Source organism: Catharus ustulatus, chromosome 23 (genome assembly GCF_009819885.2).
Source record: "Catharus ustulatus isolate bCatUst1 chromosome 23, bCatUst1.pri.v2, whole genome shotgun sequence".
NCBI classification, from domain to species: domain Eukaryota; kingdom Metazoa; phylum Chordata; class Aves; order Passeriformes; family Turdidae; genus Catharus; species Catharus ustulatus.
In genome coordinates, this window is record NC_046243.1 from 1,743,352 (window position 1) to 1,761,565 (window position 18,214).

An 18,214-nucleotide genomic window follows, 5' to 3' on the forward strand; every position below is an offset into this window, starting at 1 on the left:
TCTCCATCTGTCAATGAACAGCAGCAATACCTGGCTCTATAACGTTGAAATATGCAATGATGGAGTGGTTTGGGATGAAGAGACTTAAACCCCATCCAATCACACCTACTGCCATAGGCAGGGACACCTTCTTGTTCTGTTTGGTCTGGGAAATTTCCAGCAATAGACTTATATCTCCGACATCTGTAAAATCCGCGATTTCCCACAGCCCCTGTAACAGATTCTGCACAAAGACTAAAAAGGAAGTATTACCCAAGCAACAGAAAATTTGTAGGACTGGAAGATGGGTAATGAGGATGTAAATATGCTGAAGTGACCTCACAGCTGGTAACAACTCAAGAGAAGCTGCTTGCAACAGCCAGAGATCTTCTAGCAAGGATCAGGTCTAACACTGCCCCTGACCAGGAGCTGCTTTGGGGAGCTACTGTCAGGAAGGTAAGAGAAATCAATTTACTCTTTGCTGTGGGTTTCTGGTGGTGAGAGCTTCCTGTGTGACTGGGGAAGCTCCTGTATTTCATAAACACTTCCACCTCTGAGCAGAAGGGAAGCCAGAGAACTTCTCCCCAGTCCTGCTGCTCTCCAGAGCCCACATCACCTCAGCAGCTCCGTGGTCTGCTCTGCACACCCAGCGCCCCACAAACAGGCAAGTGCATTATCCCAGAGCTTTGGGTACGGGACAGGGTGGGTGGGAGCTCTCTGTCAGTGTTCTTGCTTAGTTTTTCTTCTTCTCTTAGAGAAGGCTATTTGTCTTTGGAATGGTTTAAACTGAAAGAGGGCAGGCTTAGATGGGATTTGGGGAAGAATACCTCCTTCTGAGGGTGCTGAGGCCCCAGAACACATTGTCCAGAGAAGCTGTGGCTGCCCCATCTGTGGAAGTGTCTATAACAAGGCTGTACAGAGCTTGGAGCAGCCTGGGAGACTGCAAGCTGTACCTGACCACAGCAGGGAGGGCAATGGGATGAGCCTTAAGGTCCCTTCCCACCACGGAAAACCAGTTTCCCAAAACCAGTCTGGATGGTCTGATTTCTCTCCACAACTGTATTCCGCAAAACATCAGAAAAGTGAAAGTGAAACATTTGGTAAAAGTAAGCGGTGTCAGAAAACAAACAGGGATTTCTTTCCCGCCCCCAAACACCAGCTCTCCACTGCAGACAAAAAGGAGGTTGGGCTGAGCTGATTTCTCTCTGTATTGGGGCACATTTGCCCCTAAAATCAGCATCCTCTGACTGTGCCAGCTCTGTTCTCTCTGCACCATAACTGGGGTTCTCCAGGAAAGGCAGACAAGGTCAGAAAACCCACAGCTCCTGCAACTTCTTGTCCAAACACTCTCTGAGACAATCCTGGGAAATTTGTGTCCTAGGACAATGAGGGGGATTTTGAGTCATTATTTTAAAATCTTAAAATCACGTTTTGGTACAATGTCCTCCAATACGTCAAGTAATTTCCCTTATCTTGTGTTTCCTCTTTCCCAAGGCACAAATCCTCTTGTGCTTTGCAGCCACAGCAGAATGTTTAAAAAACTCACTAAAGACATCATAAATCAAATGGATCCACGCAAAGAATTCGTCCCTGTAGAGAGCATCGCAGACAATGAGCACTTCAGGCCTCTCTATCTACTGATAAGAAAGAGAAAATCAAAAACCATATTCCACCCAGCTCCCTACTACCAGCGGACAGGGTTCACACTGCATGATGTGCTGCTGCCTGGAAAAGATGGTGAAAGCATAGGTAAAGCCCAAATTCATCAATATGAATTTATGAAATACCATAGATAATATTTTGAACCATTTCTTGCTAAACAGGATCAGCTTTCCTATGTGTCATTTACTTACTGTGCTGAGTCTGTGTAATCCTGCTCAAGATAACACATGGAATTATTTCAGAGCCCCTCCTTCAAGATTCCAGCCAATTTCCTCTCACAAAAACCAGTAGAGACCAAGCTGATGGAGGTCTCAGCATTTCTTGTGACCCTGCAAGTGTAGATCTGCAAGGAGGTGCCTCCTTCTCCAAGGCATTTTCTGTCAAGCCACAGAAGAAGAGCATTTCACAGCAGTCACTGGAAGCACTGACAAAAGAAAGGTAAGGAATGACAAAGGGAGCACACACGCTCCAGTCAGCCTCCTCCAACCCATGCCAGGTTAAGAATGGGTTTTCAACAGCCTAAAACCAAAATTAAGACCTTAGGGCAGGAATTTCTCCTAACTAGGCCTGATTAAACAGGGAATGGAGTGACAAGGTCCCTACTGAGCCTCCTCCACTTCTGCAGAGTTATCACCCCCAGCTGCCTCAGCTGATCCTTGTGCTCTAAACCATGCCTATTTTTTTCTTCTTTTAGAGAAATCAACATGGATCATTCATTCATCCGACAACTACAGAGAACAGACATCAATCTGTACGTGGTCACTGAAATCCTCGAAGCCTCAGAGGAGACTGTCTACAAGGAAGCCACCAAGAAAGACGGGGGTTTCAAGGCCAAATTTCATGCCACACTCTGTGTAAAGGTTTGGCTTCTATCTCCTTCCTTCCCCAAAACCTGCACCAACATGCTCTAACCGGTTGTTTGCTTTCACCAGGGCACCAGTGAGGACAAACAAACCATAGTCATACCCAAGGGCTGCACTTTGGCCTTCAGAACCATCCCTCTACATATTAGAGATGGAGCATGGGGTAAGTAACTTCCAGAAATGACCAACTCCTCCTCTCCAGAAACAGTGCAGAAGAGGAAGAACATTTTAGGAAGTATCACTTGGCCCCTGAGCTACCATCAGCTTGTGTGCAAAGAAGTGGTGGCAGTGTAAGGAACAGAAATCAGCTGGGAGAGGTCAGGTAACCCATGCAAGGGCAAAGATGCACTTTCGTTGGGGCGTCAATAAGGAAAGGAAAGAAGGAAATCTCATATCTACATTTCAGGAGCTGCAGAGCTCCTGGTGATAAATGCCACACAGAGCAGAGTTTTGGTGTTCCTTTTCCTTTCCTACTCAGAAGAACCAGTGAGGAATCTGGGAAGGCTGGTATAGAAACGATTCCCTTTTATCCTCTTTCAGATCTGGACTATTTCCCAGTAGAAGCTCTGAGAAGAGCAGCATACGTAGCTGATGGTAAGTAATGTATTTTACTGCTTCCACTAGCACAACTTCTACCTGCTCTGGGTAAGATTGAATCTCCCAGTGTAAAACAAATCACCCGGAGTGATGAATTTGCCTCTTCCCTGAGACATCACAACTGCCCAAACTCAAGCTGTCTTCAAAAACACTCACACAAGTGTTTCAATCTCTGGGTTTAGAGCTGCTAATGAACTTGTACAATTCAAGTGACAGATTAAGACCCCTTTTGATTTGCAGGTCCCACACAAGGAAAATTAAGAGTAGTGATGAGTGAAGTTCAATACTCCTGCCGAAATTTCTCTGAATTGTGTCCTGACCTGCTGCTCATCATCTTCAACACCATCACAGCTGTCATGAGAGACAAGAACCTCCTTCAAGAGCTCAGCCAGAAAGTAAGTGAAGCTTTCCTTACTCACAAAATTTATAAATACAGACAGATCCAGGACCACACCTCTTGGCCCATGACTCACCTGTCCTGTGCCACTGTCCATTCAAAATTCCCACTCTCAGCACATGTTGCTGTACTGGACAAGTAGCAGTGTCTGTCCATAGATCCTGACATTTCTTTCCTTGCTCCCACAGATGGAAGATATTCCTGAGCAAAATGATGGGTATGAGCTGAAAACTGAGAGCCCAGACTTAAAAGATCTGTTCAGCATCTTACAGCACTGTCCAATAGACTGTCTCCTTCTGATTGCAGAAGGAATCACCTACATCCTTGATGCTTTGCATGGTGAGGCTTTGGGACTTTAGGAGGAAAATCAAGGCAGAGATGACTCCCAGTCCTGCCATTCCCTTCTGCCTTCCTCTCTCACTCCTCCTCCTCCTCAAGTGCAATCTACATCCATGTCCCATGGAGGGGAGAGAACAGAAATGCCCTCCACACCCACACAGGGCTCCCTGCTCCCTCAAAGTGCAGTCACAGCTTCTGCCCAAGGACCAGCTCCAATCTCTGCTCTGCTCACCAGAGACACAACCCAAGCACATGGCTGGAGCTGTGTCTGTGAGGGTTAGATTGGATATCAGGGAAAGCTTCTTATCCCAGAGGGTGCTCAGGCACTGAACACACTCCCCAGGGAATGGTCACAGCCCCAAGGCTGACAGAGCTCCAGCAGTCTTTGGACAACTCTCTCAGCCACAAACTGGGATTGTTGGGGTTGTCCTGTGCAGGGACAGGAGCTGGACTTCAATTATCCTTGTAGGTCCCTTCCAACTCCATATTCCATGATTCTGTGAGTAACAGCCAGATCATTCTCACAGTGAGGCTGCACAAATCAGTTCCATTCAAATATCAAAAGCACTTTCAACCAAATGGGCACTTTTTACAAGAAATGTTCACCCTTCCCCTCCTCTTTACTCTCTCCCATCCTGCTCACCAGTCCCATCCCATTACCAACCTTGGGGTGAGGTTTTGGATCCAAACCCAGTTTATTTCTGCAGAGTTAATGGATGCTCAGCTGCTGCTGCTGCTGGAATCCTGGGAGAGGAAGATTCTGTCCCAACAGCTGAACCTGGTGAGAACACACATCACACTTGGCTCCTTTCAAGGGGGCACAACTATTTTAATTCTGACAACATCTCCATAGTGATGTCACAACTTGACAACTGATTGAAACCATGATTTTCCATTTTTTTGTTGCTGTCGCTGTGAAGGTTGAAAACCTCCTGAAACATGACCTGGATAAGGGGAAGATTTTCTTTGTGGATGCCAGCCTGCTCTCCTTCCCACACAAGGAGGATCAGATGTTAACCATGGATCTGGTGGAGCTGAGTGGAGTGCAGCTCCAGGAAGATGGATCAGCTGTCCCTAGGGATGAACCCTTTGAGGCCGTGGCAGCCCTGTTTGTGGCCCTGTACGCCCTCAACCTCCTGAGTGGCTCCAAGTAGGACACACCAGGCCCTGCCCAGTGAAACCTTCTGTAAAGTCATGGGATATCTCTGCTGACAAGAGAGTTTTCTCTCCTAATATCATCCTTGTTAATAAACAAGGCTGCTTTTCTGGCAAAAAGAAATTTAAGGCAGGAAAACTCATTATGGATATTAAAGGTTGGATATCAAAGTGGATTTGTTTCAACGACACCTCCCTGGTCTCATCATCCCCGAGATGCTCAGGGAACACAGGCAGCATTTTACAGCAACCATACCCTCATCATCACTTTATAAATAAAGAGAACCTTCTTGCTCTGCAACTGGGTGTTCTTAAAGTCAATTTCTTAATTTTGTATGTTTTTGGTCCCTCAGCACATCTGACAAGCTCAGGATGCCGTATGAAGAATACAGGCACTTAGCCCTGGGGAGAAGTTTGGGGGTCCCTCAGGCTATGGGCCCCTGGGAGGGTCCCTGGAGGCCAGGGATGCCTGCAGCAAGGGGCAGCACTGCTCACCTGTGTGGGCACTGATGGCTCTGGGAGGACCTCCAGCACCAGGGACCAGGCTCTGCCTTGCAACAGCTAGAAGGGGAGCCCGACCCCAGCCTGGAACCATCATGACACCCTTTAGCCCCAGTCCCACAGAACCCCCAGCTTCAACCTGGCCCCTCATGGAACCCCCGCTCCTAGCCCCCAACCCTCCTCCTCAGGAGAACCTTTACAGAATCTCCGGTCCCAGCCCAGCCCTCATGGGACCCTTCATGGGCTCGATCCCCTCACGAGATCCCTCACAGAATCCCCAGTCCCAGCCCATCCCTCATGGGACCCTTCACGGGATCGATCCCCTCACGGGACCCCTCACACAATCCCCGGTCCCAGCCCGGCTCTCACGGGAGCCCTCACAGAATCCTCGGATCCAGCACGGCCCCTTACGGGAGCCCTCACAGAATCCCCCCTCCTAGCCCAGCCCCTCACGGTACCCTTCACGGGATCCCCGAACTGGTTCCAGCGTGGCCCCTCACGGGACCCTTCACGGGATCGATGCCCTCACGGGAGCCCTCACACAAATCCCCGGTCCCAGCGCAGCCCCTCACGAGACCCCTCACAGAATCCCTGGTCCCAGCCCCCAACCCACCTCCTCACGGGACCCCTCACAGAATCCCCCCTCCCAGCCCGGCTCCTCACTGGACCCTTCACGGGATCCCTGACCTGGTTCCCAGCACGGCCCCTCACGGGACCCCTCACAGAATCCCCGCTCCCAGCGCGGCCCTCATGGGACCCTTCACGGGATCGATCGCCTCACGGGACCCCTCACAGAATCCCCGGTCCCAGCACAGCCCCTCACGAGACCCCTCACAGAATCCCCGGTCCCAGCGCAGCCCCTCACAGGACCCTTCAAGGGATCCCCGAACTGGCCCCAGCGCACCCCCTCATGGGACCCTTCACGGGATCTTCGGTCGCAGATCGGACCCTCACGGGACCTTTTAGGGGATCCCCAGCCCCAACTCGGCACCTCACAGGACCCTTTTACGGGATCCCCATCACAGGCCAGCCCCTCACGGGACCTCGCGCTAACGCCTCAGCGAAGACTCGCTCGCGCCCTCAAAAGGCGGAAAGAGATCAGCACCCGGCGGAAACGCCCGAAAGCTGTACGGAGATCCCCGAGGGAGTGAGGCGAAAGAAGCCGATCGATTCCGGAACCCTCCGAAAGGGCTCGGGCAAAACGGCCGAGAATGCTGCGAAAATCTACGAGCGAAGACGGAAATACCCGAGAGCGTCACGGAACTCCACGAGCGGTCGCTACGGAACTCTCCGAAGGTGAGCCGGAACAACCCGAGCGATGGCGGAAATGGCCGAGCGAGAGGCGGAAGGAGACGATCGTGTGTCGCTCGGCGCTCGGCTGGTCGCGCCTGGCGGCCCGTTGTGCAGTGTCACGCCATGAAGCAGGACGGCGCGTCCCGCCGCCGCGGCGACAAGGCCAAGGCACCCTCGGAGGGACCCCCGCCCGCCCCCCCCGACGTCGAGATGCACGAGGAGGCGGCGCCGGTGGCTCCCGAGGCGGCCGGAGAGCGGCAGCCGCAGCGGGAGCTGGACGCGATCACGCTGGAGGGTGAGGGGGGGGTGTTGTTGTAATGGGGGTGTCTGTGGGGATGAGGGGGAAACTGGGGGGTCTGAGGGGTAGAAGGGACCTGGAGCAGATCGGGGGAACCCCTGAGAGGGGGGGATGTTGGAGGAAGGGGGTTGGGGGGAGGGATAGGAAGCGCTGAGGGGGTTGGGGAGGGGGTCAGGGTGCGGGTACCTGAGGGGAGTGGGAAAGGGGCTGGAAAGGTGTTGGAGGAGGGGAATGTCGGGATCAGTGTGGGGGCATTTGGAGGGGGCTCTGAGGGAAAGAGAAATGAGAGGTGAGTTTAGGGTGGGGGAACACTTTGGGGAAGGGGAGAGGGGAGAGGTGTGTCTGGGGGGATGTCACTGTGGGAAAAGGGATTTAGGGGCACAGAGAGGGAAATGGAGACAGAAGGTGTGTTTTCTGTGGGGGAGACACTGGAGGAGGGTATTTGGGGCAGTGGGAAAGGAAGGGGGAAGTTGGTTTTGGGGGCAGTCACTGAAGAATGGGAGATGGAGTCGTGTTTTTGGGGAATCACTGTGGGAGGGAATTGGGGCAGCTCTGTGAGGCTGAGGGGGTGTTTTGGGGACAGACTGAGGGACTGGGTGGCTGCAGACCTGCTGTGGTGGGACCCCACGGGGGTGCAGAGAGATACTGGAGCCCTTCAGGAGGACGGACAAGACTCTGCAAGGGCCTCACCAGCCCCCTGCTCCAAGCGGGGACCGCCCTGAGGGCAGGTCAGGTCACTGGGGACACCAAGGCCATGGGCAGAGAGACCTCAGAACAGCAGGACAGGGTGAGAGGGCAGCCCTGGCTTTGCTCTGGGGAGCTCCTGGCAGAGGATTTGGGGTGAGGGGTGTCCGTGTGCCCCCGCAGACATCAAGGAGCACGTGAAGCAGCTGGAGAAGGCGGTGTCGGGGAAGGAGCCGCGCTACGTCCTGCGGGCGCTGCGGGCTCTGCCCTCCACCTCCCGCCGCCTCAACCCCAACGTGCTGCACAAGGCCATCCACGGCTTCTTCACCTCCAACTGCACTGTCAGGGACTTCCTGCTCGGATTCCTGGAGGAGGTAGGGACAGGAGTGGGGAAGGGATGCCTGGCCTCACCTCCTCACTGAGCTGCCCCAGTGCAGGGGTCCCAGCACGGGAAGGATGTGGAGCTGTAGGAGTGGATCCAGAGGATAATCAAAGTGATGGAGCAGCTCAGCTCACTCAGCTCAGTGAGGAAAGACAGGGAGAATTGGGATTGTTCAGCCTGAAGAAGTGAAGACTTAGGGGTGACCTAATTGTGGCCTCCCAGTATCTGAAGAAGCAACATGAAAGAGGGGAGGGACTATTTATAAGGTCTTGGAGTGACAGGACAAGAGGGAATGGCTTGCCACAGGCAGAGGGTGGGATTAGATGGGATATTGGCCAGAAATTCTTCCCTGTGAGGGCAGTGAAGCACTGGAATAGATTTCCCAGGACAGTTTTGGCTGCCCCATCCCTGGAAGTGTCCATGACTGGGTTGGATGAGGCTTGGAGCAACCTGGTTTAGTGGAATGTGTTCCTACCCATGGCAGTGAGTGGGACTGGATGAACTTCAAGGCCCCTCCAACCCTAATAAGTCTAGGATTCCACGAGTCTTTCCCTCTCGAAGGAGCCTCTAGAATAGGGCAGTGGGGATGAGTAGTCCCTCTGCTAAGACACACATGTGAGCAGGGGCAAGTCCTTGCAGTCCTGGGCTGGCTCCTGTCACACCTGGAGCAGACCTGTCTCCACACAGGGACAGTGATCCAGAATTTCTCTCTCCCCTCAGTCCATGGACACAGAAGCTGAGCTGCAGTTCCGCCCACGGACAGGGAAAGCAGCCTCAGCCCCTCTCCTGCCAGAGGTGGAGGCCTACCTGCAGCTGCTGCTCGTTATCTACCTGATGAACAGCAAGAGGTACCCTGAGGTGAGACCCCTGAGCTGCCCCACAGCGCTTCTGCTCCCCAGGCATCCTCTGACTCTGCCCCTTGCTATCCCCTCATCCCAGCGGTGTTCGGTTCTCCCCCAGGCTCAGCCCCACAGCCCAGGTGGTCTCTGCCCCTCCTGGGATCAATCCCCCTGCTCTGACCTCCCTTCCCCTCCTGCAGGCTCAGAAAGTGTCCGATGACCTGATGCAGAAGATCAGCTCCCAGAACCGCCGGGCCCTGGACCTGGTGGTGGCCAAGTGTTACTATTACCACTCCCGCATCTACGAATTCCTGAACAAACTCGATGTGGTCCGGAGGTGGGATGGGTCCTGTGAGGGGCTGAACTTGATCCCCCTGTTTTCCTCCCTCCTCCCTGACTCCCTGTCCCACCCTGCAGCTTCCTGCACGCCCGGCTCCGCACGGCCACGCTGCGCCACGACGCCGACGGCCAGGCCACGCTCCTGAACCTGCTCCTGAGGAATTACCTCCACTACAACCTCTACGACCAGGCTGAAAAACTCGTCTCCAAGTCTGTGTTCCCCGAGCAGGCCAACAACAACGAGTGGGCTCGGTACCTGTACTACACAGGTGAGCGGGGCTCGCTGCCTGCCCTGGCTCCTGCCATCCCACACTGAGGGCTCCAGTTCCTGAGAGAACCCCTTTGAGCAGCTGGAGGTGGGGCTTCCAGGCAGGATTTGGAGCCCCATCCGTGTAGGTCGGGTTGGATTCACTGGGTGGCTTTCCCCACCCGCCCTGTGTGGGCGCAGGGCGGATCAAGGCCATCCAGCTGGAATATTCGGAGGCGCGGCGGACCATGACCAACGCCCTGCGCAAGGCCCCGCAGCACACGGCCGTCGGCTTCAAGCAGACGGTGAGCGGGGAGAGGGCAGGACTCCCCTGGGTTGGGTCTGAGACCCCTCAGGGTTGGGATCTCATAGGGCTTGTGGGACCTTCTGGGATGTCAGGCCCCATGGAATTTGGTTTGGGAACTCCCAAGCTGAGGAGCTTCTGGGATGTCAGGTCCAATGGAGTTTAATTTGGGACCTCCCAGGTCTCCTAGAGACCTCCTTGGATGTCAGACCCCATGGGGTCAGGTCCCCTGGGATTTGAGACTTACAGAGTCAGGTCCAGGATTCCCCAGGGTTGGGCTCTATGGGGATGGTTCTGGGACCTCCCAGGTTTGGCACCTTCCAGGATGAGATCTGGTATCCCCCAGGGTTGGGCTCTGCAGGGTGTGGGATCTCCCAGAGTCAGGCCCCATGGGGACAGGTTTGGGACCTCCCTGGATGTTGGGCCCTGCAGGGATGACAGGTGCAGGACCTCCCTGGATGTTGGGCCCTGCAGGGATGACAGGTGCAGGACCTCCCAGGTTTGTAAATTCCCAGGGACAAATCTGTGACCTTCCAGGCCCTGCAGGGACAGGAATGGGTTTGGGATCTTGTGGGCCACACAGGGAGTCCCTGTCTTGGAGTGCACAGGGACAGGGATGGTTTCAGGCCCTGTGGGGATTCACTCAAGGTCTCGCTCTACCCCAGGTGCACAAGCTGCTCATCGTGGTGGAGCTGCTCCTCGGGGAGATCCCGGACAGGCTCCAGTTCCGGCAGCCCTCGCTCAAGCGCTCCCTCATGCCCTACTTCCTGCTGACCCAGGGTACGGCGACCCACCCCTGCTGTCTCTGTCCTTCCTGCAATCTCAGAGAATCATGAAATATCCTGAGTGGGAAGGGACCCAGTGGAAATTCTCTTCTCTCCCCTTGATGGGACTTGGATGCAGATGCCACTTGGGAAGGAGGAGAAGGAGGAAGTCAGCCAGCCCTGACTCGCTTTCCCCAGCCTTTCTCCTTCCCCCATTCCCACCTTCTTCCCTCCAGCCGTCAGGACGGGGAACCTGGCCAAGTTCAACCAAGTCCTTGACCAGTTTGGGGACAAGTTCCAGGCTGATGGCACCTACACTTTGATCATTCGGCTGAGGCACAATGTCATCAAGACAGGTAGGAGGGCGTTTGGGGAGCCCTGCCAGGCTGGGCAGGCCTGGGGGGCTGCATCCCATTCCCTTCTCCCTGCAGGTGTCCGCATGATCAGCCTCTCCTACTCCCGCATCTCCCTGGCCGACATCGCCCAGAAGCTGCAGCTGGACAGCCCCGAGGACGCCGAGTTCATCGTTGCCAAGGTACCAGCACAGGGACTCCCATCCCTTTGGGGATGCCCACAGCTCCCCACCCTGCCCTCTTCCCCCACTCCCCCTCCCTGCAGCACTGCTGGGTTTGGGTTGAGGCTTGTCCAGGGAAAACTGGGGACACTGAGGGCACCACATCCCTGCTCTGTGTGAGCCCTTGGGGACACCCCTTGCCCTGCCCCATGCCTGGGCTCGCAGGCCATCCGGGACGGCGTCATCGAGGCCAGCATCAACCACGAGAAGGGCTACGTGCAGTCCAAGGAGATGATTGACATCTACTCCACACGGGAGCCCCAGCTGGCCTTCCACCAGCGCATCTCCTTCTGCCTCGACATCCACAACATGTCCGTGAAGGTGAGCACAGCGTCTCCCCAGGCCCCTGCTGGGGACAGCAGGACACAGCTCAGGGCTGGCTCAGCTCTGAGCTCTTCCTCTTTTTTTCTCCAGGCCATGAGGTTCCCACCCAAATCTTACAATAAGGACTTGGAATCTGCAGAGGTGAGATCTTACCAGGGTCTCTGCAGCCACCGTGGCCACGGGAAGGATGTGGCTTCTGTCCCTACCTGCCACCAACCTTGGCCTTTGCTTTCCAGGAGCGCCGGGAGCGTGAGCAGCAGGACCTGGAGTTCGCCAAGGAGATGGCAGAGGATGATGATGATGGTTTTCCGTGACCCTGGGCCCTGGCTGTACTTTTTTATTTGTCCCTTGGACAGATGGTGGCTGAGCAGGGCCCTCCGTCCCCCCCCAGACCCCCTTTTATAAATCCCTGCATGTCTGTACTGTGGGAGGGGACATGGGGGGTTCCCTGGGCCCACACCCCCTGACCACCTGCACTTGTGGTGGGACCCCCCCCTCCCCAATAAACATGCTTAAAAGGATCCTTGTGGTGACATCAGAGCCCGTGCCAGGGGGGCTGCAAGGGGAGTGGGGCTGGAGGGAGCAGAGGTGGGGTCTCCACTGGTGCCCCCCCAGCTCCCATGATAACACTGGGGTCAAACTTTGTTAAACTTCAATTATGACTTTTAAAATAAAAGATGGAAAAACACCAGCCTGAGTGGGCTCCTGCTGTGGGTTTGTTGGGATGGGGAGGGGGCAGAGGGCTGGTTTGGGGTCTCTGCCTCTCCCTGGGGCTAGAGACCAGTGATGGGGCTGGATCTGGTCAGGCCATCCTGGGGAACTGGAGCTTTGTCTCAGTGGTGCTGGGAGTGGCCCCAGCAGCTCCAGGATGGTGTCCCAGCAGGATTCCATTGGGAAAAGCACAGAGCTCCCCCTTGTGTCCCACAACAGCAGCCCTGCGTGTGATGGGGACAGGGGACATGGAGCATCAGCATTTGGGATGAGCTCTCTGAGAAAATCTGGGAATCTCCCAGCCACGCCCATGCCGGGATGGCGGCCAGGGTTGCAGGTCAAGAGCCGGGCTGTCCCAGCCCATTCCCGCTCAGGGGGAGATCAAAAAAGGCAAGAGCCCAGCCAGGGGGGCTAAGGCTGGCACTGGGGACACAGGGACATCCCAGGAGCACTGGTGTGGTGGCAGATGTCAGCATGGGGCTGGAAGAGGAAGGGTGACCACGAGGCCGAAACAACGGCGTGGGTGCCCAGGACAGTCCCTGGACCGAGCAGCTCTGGCCTCATGGTGTGGGGGGGATTGCTGGCCCAGCTCCTTCCCCCACCCTCCAACACCCACAGTTTCAGATTTGAAACCACTTCCTTCCTTGGAAAGCTGACAGGGCCTGTGGGCGCTGATTCAACGCCCCCCACACCCCAATCACAATTCCTGAAAGCACCATCCTGCTGAGAGGGCAAAGCGGGGTGATCCCGTGGGTGCTCAGACTGAGAGGACCATGCTGAGCCCCTCCATCCATGGCCACTGCCTCTCCCTCACTCCAAGGAGGGGACAGGCACATTTGGGGGGGCTGTTTCTCCCAAAAATCCCATGAACAGTCTCTACCACCAAGGTTCTTTCACGCATCCAAAGGGTAGAACGTTTAGTGCTGCCAGGTTTGAAGAGAGGTCATCAGTAAGTTTTAGAGTTAACCTGGCAGTGCCAGGCTTGGCTGCAGCTGAAAGGGGTTGATATCCCAGCTGAAGGCAGGAACTTCCAGGACTCCCAGATTCTGGGGCTGGTGCTGTGGCTATACCCCACAAACTACCCCATGGGTGTGTGGCACATCCCAGCGCCCACCAACATCTTCAACCTGCAGAGATCAGGTTCCCTGTCCCCATCCCTGCCCACACAGCCTCCAGGAGGGCAGCAATGGGATCCAGCCAGGGGTGCAGAATGAGCCTCCCCAGCCCAATGCTGCCCTGGAATTGCCCTGTCCAGGGCTGTGAGGGGAGCGGGTGCCTCCCACACTCAGGCCAGCCCGTGCCGGGCAGGAGCCGGCCAGCTGGCACCGGCCCAACAGATCCTGGAAGGACTTGCGGGAACCGGCACGAGCCAAAGTTCCCTCGTCAGCGCAACAGGGCCGGGAGCAGACTTGCCAAGAGCTGCCCTGGAAGCCTCTTCCCCTTAGGGGCAGGGGGGGGCTGGTCCCCGAGGGGGGTGTCACCCCAATGTGGCCATTGCTTGGTGCTGCTCATGGGGGACACTGGGCACAACCCAGCCCCATAGCCCCCAGAAGGGCAGGATCTGGCCCGGTGGTGCTGCCCTGGGGAGCCACAGCCCTGGGCAGGTGCCTGGACCGGGTCACACCTTGGCCACCTCCAGCTGGTGCCACCACCATGAAGGTCGCACCATGAAGGTCACACCACCAGCACCTGCCCTGATGCCGAGGTGAGGGTCTGGGGCAGCTGACAGGGGGTGCTGCCCATGTGGGCTGGGGATGGGCACAATCCCAGAGTGACAGCAGCAACGAGAAGCCACCATCCCCTTGGCCGGCCACCTGCGAGTAACCCTGAGAGTGACCCTGCACATGACCCCGCTGTGCTGGGCACTGGCCCACCTGGCCAACGTAGTGGGATCCCTGCGAGCAGGTTAATGAGTCACTAAGGCGCCACCTGCCCTGTCCCAGTACCCACCTCAGGGCCTGGGCTCCTCCAGGCGACTGCAGCCACACCGAGGGCACCGCTGCCCACCAGCCCCGGGAAAGCCCCACGGTGTGGCGGCGGCCGAGCACCCGGTTCGCGAGATTTGCATGCTGTGATTAAGGCAGTGAAGCAATCGCGCTGTTGCCTCATCGGTGAGAATCCCCGAGGCCCGTGCGCTATAAATGCCCCCGATCAATGAGCACAGCAGGGCAGGAGCGAGAGGAGCCGGGCCGGGCTGGGCAGGGCCGCACTGCACAGAAGAGGAAACACCGAACCGAGCACCCACCATGTGCTTCCTCACCCGTGAGTACCCAGGACCCACTGCAGCACCCCCATCTCCCACTGCTCCTATTACACCCACTTCCCCCGCTGCTCCCATTACATCCAAACCACCCCTAAAACCCACTTTGCCCATAGGACCCACTGCCCCCAGACCACCCACTCTAGCAGCAGCACCCACTGTCCCCACTACACCCAGAGCACCCATAAACCCACCCTACCTGTAGCACCTGCTGCACCCACACACTCTGGATGCCCGCTGCTGCCCTTGGCACCGGTCAGATTCAGGGAACACTGGAACTGATCCTTTTTTGGGGTCTCTGCCCCTTCCCCAGGCCACGCTGCTGCCACCATCCCCAGGGTGGTCCCGGCTGCTGAGGAGTTGGGGCTCCCTGGGGTGTCTGGTGGATGCTGAGCCGCTGTTCCTGCAGGTGGACTGGCACTGCTGCTGGGTGTGCTGCTGTGGCGGGCGCTGCATGGGGCACCAGTGATCGAGCTCTCAGGGGACCAGGACTTCCAGCTCTTCCTGCAGAGGAACCTCGAGTTCACCCGCAAGATCCGTGGGGATGTGGCTGCGCTGCAGCGCGTGGTGGTGAGTCCCACATGCTGTGGAAGGGGGATGGCGGCCACTGTGAGGTCACAGATAAGGTGACTTTTCCCTCCCTGCCCTTATCGGCCCCGCAGGGCCAGGAGCCAGCAGTGTCTCCTGCACTGCCCAAGGCTCAGCCCCGGGGTGTTGGGGCACCCACTGGGGACACGTGGTGACCTTCCTGGGTACACACTTGCCAGGGCAGCCACACTCCATCCCCATTGCACCAGCTCCACTCCATCCCCTCCCTCCTCCTGCCTGGGCTCCACAGGGTCCCACAGCCCAGGGATGGGATATTGAGGGGTGCTGGGTGTGTTGGGGTCCTCTGGTGTCCTGACCCTGTCCCCTTTGTCTGCAGTGTGACACCCTCCAGCTGTGCAAGGAGGAGGAGCTGGTGCTGGTGCGGCAGGACCTGAACATCGCCCAGGCGCCGCTGGAGCAGTGTCACAAGCGCACCTTCCAGGCAGTGAGTGCAGGCAGCCCAGCCCTACCATGAGCTGGTCAGCTCTGTCACGGCTCGGGGCACCCCAGAGCCCCTCGTGTCGTTGTGGCCAGGCCACCACGCCCAACCCCACTGACCACACCATGCCCACCACAGGAGACCTGCTTCAGCCAGATCCGTGCCGGGCTCCGCATCTACCACGGCTCTCTGGCCACCATCCAGGCCCTGCTGCCCGGGCACACCAGGATGGTGGAGACTCTGCAGCTGGACATGGCCAACCTGTCCTCCAACATCCAGCAGCAGGTGAGGGGGTAAAGGGGAGACTTTGTGGAGACGGGTGGGTAAAGCAGGTGCTGCATCCCAAAGAAAGGATGGACAGGATGGGGGATGTATCCCAAGAGATGAGTGGGCATGGCAGAGGCTGCATTGACAGGGATGGGTGGGCAGGATGGGTGGGCAGGATGGGGGCTGTATCCCCAGGAAGGGCACACTGGGGCAGAGGGGCATATCCAAGCCTGGACCTGATTCCTCTGCCTCTGCTTGGCTGCAGATGGAGGACCTGGGCCTGGCCACAGTGACGTACCCCACAGAGAACCAGGACCCCCTCCCCACCTTCTCCTCCAACTTCCATCACCAAGTCGGAGGCTTCTTCATCCTGGCCAACTTCCAGCGGTTCCTGGAGACGGCATACCGGGCACTGCGGCACCTCACCAGCCTCTGTCCCACCTGAGGGACGTCCTGGGAGCACCCCCTTTCCTGCTTATTTAATATTTATGGCTATTTAATATTTATCTGTCTGGGGATGCTCCCCTGCCCGCAGCCCTGCGCAGGCGCCAGGGAATCCTACGGTGAATCCGTGCACAGGTACTTGTGCAGCATCACCCTTGTTTAATATTTAAACACAAGCGTATCTCTGCTATGAGGTTCTGGAGCTGGGCTGAGCCTCAGTTTCCCCACAGCTCGCACTGCTGGGGCTGCTGCAGCATCCCATGGGAAAACATCTCCATCCAAGGATGAGGATGCTCCTGAGCAGCATCTCCCTGTCTGGCCTGCAGCCTGCAGGGACACATCTGATGGGTGTTATTTCTAGTAATTAATATTTATTAGCTGTTAGGGAGGAATGGAAGGGAAGATGGAAGAACCATAGGGATGCAGCAGTCTTACCACAATGAAGCTTTTCCAGGGAGCCCCAGCACTTTGGGGAGCTGCATCTCTGCTCTGTCCCCTTTCCCTGCTAAATTCAGAGTACTTATTGCAGTTTAACTTATTTGTGCCCATCCCTGGCCGGAAAGAGCCACTTGGACACATTCCATCCTCCTGAGCCTGACGCAGCCCTGGTCCCGTGGCTGTGTGGGAGCTCCGGGCGTGGGGGATTTTGTACTGTATTTATTGCTGCAGCTGGGTGAGCCCTAAGAAACACCCGCTTTTTTCTATGTGATAAAAATGGAAATAAACTCTATTTTTGCACTCTCTCTCTGTTCCTCTGTGTCCTGCTTGCGTGGGAGGGAGGCAGAGTGGCCGGGATGTGGGGATGTAGGGACAGAGACACGGGGGACGAGGGAATGGGACTTTGGGGCAGGGCTGTGGCTGCTGGTGTCAGCTCAGAAAGATGAAATGCAGACCCCCAGTGCCCCCACCCTACAGCCTGAGCCTGCTGAGGGCCAGGAGGCACAGTGGGACGGCTGCTTCCTCTTGCCCAGCATCCTGCTTGGGCAAGAGCCGATTCCTAGAAAGCTCCGGAAGCCGCCTGCGCTGGCAGTGCCTGCTGAGGGCACCGGCACCATGCCCAGAGCTGGTGTGTGGGCTCATCCTGGTGGCACTGAGGGTCCCCAGCCACCCTTCTGCTGCTGTTGTCACACAGGGAATCTGCCCCAGAGCTGCCCAGGGATGTGCCAGGAGCCCTCCCAGAGCTGGCATGGTGGGAGGAGGCTTCCAGCAGTGAGGAACAGTGGACGGACAAAAGGGGCAGCCCCAAATGTGGCTGTGCAATGTCAGGAGAGCCCTGGGCATCTCCCTTGCCCCAGAAAGCCCCTAAGGGCACCCCCAGCCTCTTCCCACTGGATGTTTGCCCACCCTGGGCTGTCCCAGCTTCACCAGCCCCATTTCCTGCCACTGGGCCCACGCTCACATCCCATGACCACCAGCATCCCTCACCACACTCATCCCAGCCACACAGGAACAGCGCTGGGGCATGCCAGGGCTCCCAGTTCCTGCCTCCCCCAGCGTCTAGCCCTGGGACTGGCACAGGCTGGAGCCCCATGGTCACAAACTTCCAGGGGAAGCCCTCGCCCACGGGCATGTGGCTGCACACACCCCACGGGCAGCAGTTCCCTCCTTCCTCCCCTGCCTCATGGGTGATTACAGAAAACCCCTTCTGCTCCAGCCCCTTCCTGTAAGGGGAAGCTCCAGTACCAACACCAGGCATGGGGCTGCCTCGGCAAATATTGACAGAGCCGGGAAGGCCACGCCAGCTCCTGCTCTTTGCTCCGGGCTAACGGTAAAGAGCCGCCCCTGGGTGAGCAGAGGTGCCCGGATGGGTCGGTGCCAGCTCAGGTTGGGACTCACACCAGTGTCAGGCCCGGTGAAGCCATCCCAGCCCATCCCAGTTTGTGCCACTGCTCTGTTATCCACCCCACCCAGCCCCACAGCTGGTTCTGGCTGGGCCAGGCTGGGACCAGGGCTGGACCCCTGGG

The 18,214-nt window shown here is 57.0% G+C and overlaps 3 protein-coding genes across 3 annotated transcripts; all 3 read left to right on the plus strand.

The window, feature by feature from the left end:
- The first annotated feature begins 1,502 nt into the window (after positions 1-1,502).
- LOC117006387 (gasdermin-A3-like) lies at positions 1,503-4,991 on the plus strand. Its single transcript, XM_033078797.2, has 9 exons — positions 1,503-1,728; positions 1,884-2,079; positions 2,336-2,501; positions 2,574-2,667; positions 3,045-3,098; positions 3,342-3,496; positions 3,687-3,837; positions 4,545-4,618; positions 4,758-4,991. Exons 1-9 carry the CDS (start codon positions 1,509-1,511, stop codon positions 4,989-4,991), a joined length of 1,344 nt encoding a protein of 447 aa, XP_032934688.1. The 5' UTR covers positions 1,503-1,508.
- A 1,900-nt stretch (positions 4,992-6,891) lies between these two features.
- On the plus strand, positions 6,892-12,229 carry PSMD3 (proteasome 26S subunit, non-ATPase 3). Its single transcript, XM_033079239.2, has 12 exons — positions 6,892-7,081; positions 7,952-8,142; positions 8,871-9,008; positions 9,190-9,326; positions 9,407-9,597; positions 9,777-9,880; positions 10,545-10,659; positions 10,880-10,999; positions 11,075-11,178; positions 11,383-11,538; positions 11,632-11,682; positions 11,778-12,229. Exons 1-12 carry the CDS (start codon positions 6,910-6,912, stop codon positions 11,853-11,855), a joined length of 1,557 nt encoding a protein of 518 aa, XP_032935130.1. The 5' UTR covers positions 6,892-6,909; the 3' UTR covers positions 11,856-12,229.
- A 2,269-nt stretch (positions 12,230-14,498) lies between these two features.
- On the plus strand, positions 14,499-16,251 carry CSF3 (colony stimulating factor 3). Its single transcript, XM_042779916.1, has 5 exons — positions 14,499-14,514; positions 14,922-15,082; positions 15,438-15,545; positions 15,678-15,824; positions 16,072-16,251. The coding sequence occupies exons 1-5, from the start codon at positions 14,499-14,501 to the stop codon at positions 16,249-16,251; spliced, it is 612 nt and encodes a 203-aa protein (XP_042635850.1).
- Positions 16,252-18,214: the final 1,963 nt, after the last annotated feature.